The following is an 8483-nucleotide window of genomic DNA, read 5'->3' as shown; positions in this document are numbered from 1 at the left end:
CATCGTGGGGAGAGCCCCCAGTGCCCCTCCTGGTGCCACTGTTGAGGTCACAATGCCATGCCGTGTTGACCTGGCGCTGCCCCCGGCAGCGACAACAGAACCTGCAGGGACGGCGCTGTGCGAGGACAGAGCAGCACTGGGGAGAGCCAAGCTCTCCCCGAGCAGCGCTTCCCAGCACTCTTGCCCCCCTTGGCAACCTCGCTCGGGCCGGCCGGGCACTCTCCGGAGCCCCACCGCCACATCCGACGCGAGGGTTCTCCTGACCTCGGCAGGATGGGCCAAGCGAACTGCTGCCACGGGTCCAGGTAGGCTTCCCCCGTGGCTCGGGGATGCGCCGGCACAGCCGGACCCCACAGCAGCCGCCTTCCTCACGCCCGGCGCCGTCTGCTCTGCAGGGACGACCCTGACCCCGTGCAGCAGTGCGCGCCCGTCCCCGCGTCGCCAGAGCCGCTGCTCCGCCAGCGCGTGCGGGTGACCCAGGGCCGTGGGACGAGAAAGAGGGACCTCCTCCTCTTTAGCGACGCCTTGGTCATCGCCAAGCCCAAGTAAGAGCGGCAGGCCCCGCCTGCCTTTTTCTCCCTGGCCCTGGCCCCGGCCCCGGCCCCGGCCCCGGCCCCAGCCCCGGCCCCGGGGCAGGGATGCCCAAGGAGCAGCCCCAGGCCCCCGGCACCCTGGTGCTGGAGGCGCCCACGGCCGTGCCCATGTCAGGGGGACGCCGGAGGGGAGCCACCGGGCTCGGCCACCTCCAGCTCACTCCCTGCCGCTCCGCTCTGCAGACGTGGCAGCGCCCCGCGCCCGCAGCTCTGCCTGGCCCTGGGCCAGCTGCAGGTGCTGACCAGCAGGAAGGGGGCAGCCAGCGATGCCGCTGGCGAGGAGGAAGGCGAGCCCACCAAGTCCCTCGTCCTCGTCTGGCCCTGCGGCTTCTGCGTCGTCACCTTCCGGTGAGTCTCGGTGCCGGGTCCCCGGCAGGGCTGGGCAGCGCCTCTGTCCTGCCCCACGGGGCTCCGTCCCGCCCCCGTGGCCGTCCCCACAGGGCAGGGCCGAGTGGGCGCCCGCCTCTGCCCGCAGGCTGGGGAGCAGCGGGCGCTCAGGCTCTTTCTCCGCTCTTTCTGCAGCTGCTGGGCGCTGAAGGAGCTCTGGGTCAGCGCGCTCCTTGGGTAAGCCCTGCCTGGCCGAGCAGCCCGGGGGGGCCCGTGCTCGCATCGCGGGGGATGCTCCAGGTGTAGCCGTACGAGGCGGACACACCGCTCCCCTGCCCCCAGGGCTGCGGGCCGCTCTTGAGCGGGCAGAGCTGGCGGAGCTGCTTCGCCCAGCCGTGTCCAGCCAACACCTGCCCAGCACCGTCCTCACCGCTGCCGCTGCTCTCCGGCCCGCTGCCGGGCGCTGCCCGGCTGCGGCGGGGCGCCTCGGGAGTGCTCCCCAGGCTGGCAGGAGAGAGAAAAGGCGGCTTGGGTCTCACGCGGCTCTTTCTCTGCCCCTTCCCCATGCACAGGCCGCCAGAAGGAGTGGAGGGAGCCCGGGTGACCCAGCTGCCCTCCATCAAGCTCCTGCTGGAGGAGCTGAGCGGCCGCAATGCTGTGAGTGTCCCTCCTGGCTCCGCTCTGCCCCCGGATGCTGCTCCGGCCCAGCATCAGGTGCCCGCTTCTCACCTTCTGCTCTTCTCCCCTTGCCCAGGCGACGACGCTACACGCCAGCAGCCTGGAGAGGCTGGTCGAGCGCCAGGCAGAGGTGAGGATCGCTCGGGGTGCAGTCGCAGCCCTCCCCACCTCTCACACACGGCCAGGGGCCGATGCAGCTCGCCGGGGGCCCTTTCTGCAGCGGGGCTGCTCGGCGAGCGCAGCGCGTGTCTTGCAGGCTGGTGCGGAGCAGCGGCCGCCGCCCGTCCCCTCTGGAAGAGAGCGTGGACATGGCCACGTGGCTGGTGAGTTCGCAGAAGACGGGGGCAGGACGTCCCTCCTCTCCTCCTCCTGCAGGCGGGCACTCGTGCTGCACTGGGGCTGCTGCTGCCCTTCCCGCGGGGCGCGTCCGTCCCCACCGCTCTGCCCCTCGTTCCCAAAGGACACCTCTCCACGCAGGGTTTTTTGCTTGGTTTTCCTTGGCAGCAGGCGGGACCCGCAGGAGGAGGATGGGCCTGCCCTGGCCCTTTGCGCGGCGAGGGACCTCGGCCGCTGCAGAGGTGCCCGGGCCGTCGGGCTCTGGAGGCGGGGGGGCTCTCTTTGGCCGGCCCCTGGCAGCTCTCTGCAGCCAGGACGGCACGCTGCCCCAGCCCATCCAGGTAAGCAAGCCTGGGCAGGGGGTCCCCACCCCGCTGGCTCCTCCGGAGAGGTGGTGCCCCCAGCAGAGGGACCCCGGGTGGGGCTCGGGGACAAAGCCATCTCCTCCCCACGTCGCCCACCTCCAGCCACCCCTCCGCCCCGCCCCGCCCCAGTGAGAGCTGTGGAGCCGTCCACACTTGCTCCTGCCCCTGAGGAAGGTTCGCCTGCCCCAGGGCCTGTCTCCAGCCAAGCAGCTCTCCTCCTCTGTCCCCTGCAGGACCTGCTGGCTCTGCTGCACGAGCACGGGCCATCCACGGAGGGGATCTTCCGGCTGGCGGCCAGCGAGCGGGCCTCCCGGGAGCTCAGGGAGGCCCTCGACAGCGGAGCGGAGGTCCGCCTCGAAAGCCAGCCTGCGCACCTGCTGGCCGTCGTCCTGAAGGTAAACCCTGCTGACCTGGAGCCCGGCAGCTCCCGGCTCTGCCGGTGCCGATGGGCACCTGCGAGAGCAGGAGCCAAAACCCAGCCGCCCGCTGGTCGGCCGGAGTGCCGGGGATGCTGCCTGTGCTCCCGGCGGCGGTGGTCCAAGACTCACCCGGAGCCCTTGGCGTTGCAGGACTTCCTCCGCAAGATCCCCTCCAAGCTCCTCGAGGCAGAGCTCTACGAGGAGTGGATGAGCGCCCTGCAGAAGTCCAGCAGGCAGGAGAAGCTGGCAGGACTGAAGGAGTACGTGTGGCGAGCAGCCTGCCTGCTCCACGGGGAATGGCAGAGGGCGGGACTTGTCTGCAAACGAAGGCGCCCTTGACAAAGCCGTCTTTTCTGCTGCCAGCCACCTCTTGGGGGCTGCTCCACAAGGGGTCTCTTGCCAGAAGGGCAGGGAGGGAGGCAGGGAGATGGCCGTATCTCGGCAAAGGCAGTCCCTCTGCTGGAGACCAGGCGTGCCCAGGGAGCCTTCCCTCGGGTGGCCTTGGGTGCGATCAGCCTGGGAGGCCTGTGTTGACAACGTCTAGTTGATTAACATTGCGTTCCTGTTCCGTTCCCTCAGGGTGGCCGGCAAGTTGCCCGAGGCCAACCTCCTCCTGCTCAAGCGCTTGCTGGCCCTGCTGCAAAACATCAGCAGGAACGTGGCCACCAGCAGGATGACTGCGGGCAACCTGGCCATCTGCGTGGGGCCAAACCTCCTCAGCCCACCCGAGGAGCACACGCTCCCCCTGGACGCCCTGGTGCAGGTGACGGGCAAGGTATGCTGTGTTTACCAGCCGGCTACGGCCTTCTGGACCCACCCCAGCTTTGCTGTTCAGAGGTACCAGGCTGCCTCCTCTCTTCAGCAAATGCTCGTGGGGGAGCTGCCGGGAAGAGCAGCCCCACAGCTGCAGCTTTCTGCACAGAAGCGAGGGTCAGGAGTGGCAAAGGCTGTTTGACCCGTCTTCGGCCACCCAGGTGGAAAGCAATGGTTTGCTGTGTGCAGGTGACGCGGCTGGTGGAGTTCCTCATTGAGCACCACAGGGAACTCTTTGAGGAGGAGGAGCAGGAGGAGGAGGAGAAGGAGGAGGAGGAGGCAGCTGGGCTTGCCGGTGCTTCGGCCGAGGAGTCGCCAGCACCGGGGGCAGAAGCAGGAACAGCAGAGGTATGTCAGGTCCAGAAACAGTGTGACAACAAAAGCCTCCCCCTCAGGAGGTGGGACTGCTGCCGCCGGGACAAGCAAGATCATCCACCGGCCTGCAGCTCTGCAAAAGCGCAGAGCGAGGCTGACGCGGGTTGGCCATCCCGCTTTGTGCGATGATCCCACCAGAAGTGGCTCAGCTGAGCTGAGCAAACCCATCCCCGGGATCTGCCTTTCAGAGCTAAGGTAGCAATCGGGCAGGTACGTCCTTGCCACCTGTTAGCTTCCACGTTTCCATTGCAGGTGCCTCCAGTCGCTCCAGAAAGCGAACCCCCGAAGAGCTCGTCTAGGGAGAGAAGGTAAAATGAGCTAGCTTTGGTTAAGAGGAGAATTGATTCATGTTTATCATGGCTTTACCTGTCTAACAATACTATTGAATGGAAAGGTTGCCAGGCTCTTCGCAGGAAAAGGAAGAACACTCCAACAGAAAGAGAAAACTAAGCTGCGAAGAGGAGAGTGATGGCCAGCCTGTGAACAAAAGGCAGAAGCTGACGACTGAGATCTCGGGAATGGGCAACCGCAGAAACCTGGGCAGGGCGAGAAGAACAAGGAGCCGAGGTGCGTAACAGACCGACCCTGCTGTCCATCTTTCGACTTTTAACGCTGCTCTGAGTATTGGAAATATTGCTGAGGTGCAAGGACACTTCATTAGATGAGTACCCCTAACACTTTGGACATACTGCCTGAACAATTGACTGTGCTGACTACACTGGAGAAGGGTTAGAGAGTTCTTTAATCTTCTTAAATGGAAAAAACAAGCTCCCCAGATTCGTTAATACAGTTTTTATAATTGAAAGAAAACAGGAAGCATGATACCAGTTGCCACAAGATGTCACAAAAATACCAATTGTTTCTATCCTGCAGACATCTACGGTACCACTGGTTACCAGTATGAGTTGGGCAATGTGTCAGTCTGCTCTGGGAAGAAAGCAAAGCAAAATTTCTGACTTGTTTTTTTTCACTTTTAGTGCCACTACAAATACATTAGCTGTCATCTGAATATATTTCATTTCATTTCATTTCATTTCAAAAAGGCAGCACTTCAGTATAGATGTCCCTCAGTGAAGGATGCTGTTGTCACATCCTTTTGGGAAAAGTTCACACTAGATGCCAAAATCTCTTCTTTTTAGAGAGTCTACAATCTAGAGGTTTGAGCATAAAGAACAGTTTTTATCACCCGTATTTGTGTGAACAATTCCATATTTTCATTCTGGATTGACATCAAGTTGAGAAGAACATCTAGTCCGCATGTCATTTCCTTACAGCTTTCTTGTAGGGGAAAAATGCCACAGTGTCACCATTTTTGTAAGCACAAATACAAGTAACAAACTCTGTTTGTATGTAGAAAAAAAAATCAAACAATAGGGATACAGGAACCTATGTTCAGCCTTGAACCTCTGTCCTGGATGTGCCAAAAACCACAGAGATCACTGCCATCCACAGAAATGACTTATTCTCTTCTTCTGTTTGTGAACTCTGTAAGCAGCAGATAGTGCCTTCATACCCATCCATCCACTGCATTCTGTTTCTTAACAGCATGGTTTAGGGACTTATGCTTAGTCTAGCAATCTTGCGTGTTGGAGGGAGATGTTCCCTGTCAATATTTAGAATCCGAGTTGAGGTATTTGAACCAAGCTGTTTAGTTTTGACTGTAAGTGCTGTGTGTTTCTGTTCTTTGTTCTTTTTCTACATTCAGAAATTTCCTTCTCTGATATATTACCCAAACTTACTGTTCAAATGGATGTTCCTGCCATGAAATAACTTTGCTGGAATATTCAGAGAAATGGTGATGACAGAGGAACAAAAGCAACTACAGTGAATTTTGGTCCCCACAATATATGTGTAGCCAAGTGCATTATTTTTGTTTAATATGCCCATTTCAGAAGGCATAACATGAAGAATGAGGATGAAGACTTCCTGAACACACTTAGAAACACCTGGAAGGAGCTGTACATACACGGGAAACAATGATGAGCGATTATCTGGCCCCTGTTCTCATTCTGTCATAGCTATCATTGATTTTAGTGGGAGCAAGGGTTGACTGTGGATTTTGGCTTGGCAGCATAAGTCCTTCCCTAGGAGTCCAGACTTAGCCATTCAGCCACGTTAGGGCGCTCTCGCGCTCTCCCTGCCTCTCTACAGCTGCCACTGAAGTCTAAAGAAGGATTTTGAATGCAGAAACAGTTTGGTGGTCAGTTGTTGGTCCTGAAAGGTCTCTTGACATCAAGGAAATCTTTGGTATATTATTAAAACTTCGCCATTTTCAGTAAGAAATGGTTTCTGTGATTTGTACACACTTGTTGATTTCTGTTGCTATTCTTTCTTTTGCTTTACTCATGTTCAGTTTTACCCTCCATTCTTGTTGCAGCTGTATCCAGGCCTGGTCATTTAAGCATAGGTTTATACAGCAGTTGAGTCAAAAGCCCTTGTGGCCACTGAAGCCTCCCCAAACTTCCACAATTTAAATTATTAGGATGATAATACCAATCCCTAATACCCAGCTATGAGGGTACTCCTGCAGAGGAGTACTACTATGAATGGGTAGTGGATTTCATGTCAAAGCACAAGTTGCTTGTTCTCCTCTCACCCTTGTCTCTAACTCCTGTCTGGTTTCTTCCCCCATCAGGGAAAGGCAAAAGGTCAAAGATTATGGAAGAGATGCGTCATATTTGACCTGATTCTTGTACACCTTGATGGCTCGTCAGACTACTCTTCTGAGGAAAATAAATGTTCTGTCAAGTGAAAACCTACTGCACCCTCATGTTGTCACCCTTTTTACTCAGCTGGATGGTCTAGAGGAGCTTCAGAGAAACGAGATCACAACTTACTATTTTTTCCAGAACATTCACCAGCATGATATGAAGTCTAATGAATAATATATGCCATAACTGTCAACATAACTGAACAAAGGACACTTGAGGGGATTTAATGCATTATTTTTTCACATACCAATTTGCAACTTTCAAAAATTTACAATGGGTTTTTCAGCCAATAGGTCCAATTAGTGAGTTTCCACTGTAAGTAGCTATGTACTGAATAGAGAAGGTCAATATGATGCAATATTGTGCTGTCACTCATAAACTAGTTGAAGGATGATCTAACCATTCATGACATCAGTGGGACTTGGGAGGAATGATATCTTTGAATTAAGTCACTTTTACTCATTTTATTCTATGGCGTGATAGGACTGCTGTGGTGTTTTCTTCAAAAGGTTTTCAGAATTTGTATCATCAGAGGCATTTTGATTGTAGTGGACGGCCGCTGTGCTGTCAGTCAGAGACTGAACAGAAGCGGCATTTCTCCAAGATGTTCCACTTTTCCTTTTAAACAGTGTGTAATTACACACTCTGTAGGAAGCTGAGATACTTTTCCCCCAAAAGCTTAGAATCACCTTAATGTTAACAGGTGACTGTACTGACAAGTATTGGTAGACATGACCTAAGATACCTTGTGTACATCCATCCTTTCAAATGCAGTCATTATATATTCTGACTATCTTTGAATACTCCTTTCTCATTTGACATGAAAAATACTGTAGAGCCACATACCACTTTCGAGCTGCAGATCAAGTGCCTTGTGATCCAGCTAGCTGGAAGAAGTGGTGCTGCTGCATTTATGCTCACTATCATTGGCAAGAATTATGCCAACCACATTACGTGACACTCTGCAAACGCACCTTTTCCCAAGCTGTCGGCCGACTGCAACTGGTTTATTTAAAACCCCGGTGCTGTCGCTACCAAGAGCACAACATCCATTAAAAAGGCTCCTGTCACTGCACTTTTACTATTACCCAGTAACACATGCTGTAAAAGGCACGTATTTATTTGCAAGAATTGCCTGTAAGTACGTAGGTAGTAAAGTGGACTGCATTCATTTGAAGTAATTTTCTCCAGGTTGGAGAAAACTGATAGCAAACACTAAAATGATTTCCATACTGCATTAACATACAAGCATATGGGTGGGGGCACATACCACTCTTGAAATGCTGGTCCTCTCTGCCTATCTTACTATATTAGAAAGAATGTGTATACGTAGCTACGTCACACAGGCAAGCTGTGAGTTTTTCCCTGTTTGACTGGACGGGTATTCTGGAATGATGATACAACTATTGTGTGTTAACTATATCGCAATATCACTCCTTAGCCTGACAGTGCTCAAGAGCAATTTGCTTTGAGATCTGTAAAAACAAAAACCAACAACAATAAAAATCATACAAGCTGAAGTCCTGAAGAGCCTCCAAGGTAAACTTATACAGGCTTTAATGGAAGATAGGAACAAGTGAAATGGAGGCAGTGAATGGTCTGTAATGTAGTTTAGATAAATACGGCAGTTACATAGAAAAACCTCATTACATTGGTGGTTTTGGTGTCTAAATGTGTATGTAGTATAGAGATACGTGCTGTATTATAGAATGAAAATGTGTAATATAAAGGCTTGCTTATGTGAAAAAGTGAGATTCTTCACATTAAACTCTGTTGGTTTCTGTGTTCAAGGTATCTGAGTAACTGGAGGAAATTTGTGTTTCGCCTTCTTGTATCTCAGAGAACAGCCGTTCAGGCTTCTATGGG

The 8483-nt window shown here is 54.3% G+C and overlaps 1 protein-coding gene across 1 annotated transcript; it reads left to right on the top strand.

The window, feature by feature from the left end:
• The first annotated feature begins 1534 nt into the window (after nt 1-1534).
• Nucleotides 1535-7330, top strand: LOC126045159 (T-cell activation Rho GTPase-activating protein-like). The gene is made up of 10 exons (XM_049815869.1): nt 1535-1577; nt 1675-1728; nt 1855-2275; nt 2533-2694; nt 2869-2978; nt 3298-3493; nt 3721-3879; nt 4159-4214; nt 4301-4473; nt 6542-7330. The coding sequence occupies exons 1-10, from the start codon at nt 1573-1575 to the stop codon at nt 6586-6588; spliced, it is 1383 nt and encodes a 460-aa protein (XP_049671826.1). The 5' UTR covers nt 1535-1572; the 3' UTR covers nt 6589-7330.
• Nucleotides 7331-8483: the final 1153 nt, after the last annotated feature.

The sequence above is a fragment of the Accipiter gentilis genome, chromosome 13, assembly GCF_929443795.1.
Source record: "Accipiter gentilis chromosome 13, bAccGen1.1, whole genome shotgun sequence".
NCBI classification, from domain to species: Eukaryota; Metazoa; Chordata; class Aves; order Accipitriformes; family Accipitridae; genus Astur; species Astur gentilis.
This window is presented reverse-complemented; position numbering and strand designations above follow the sequence as displayed.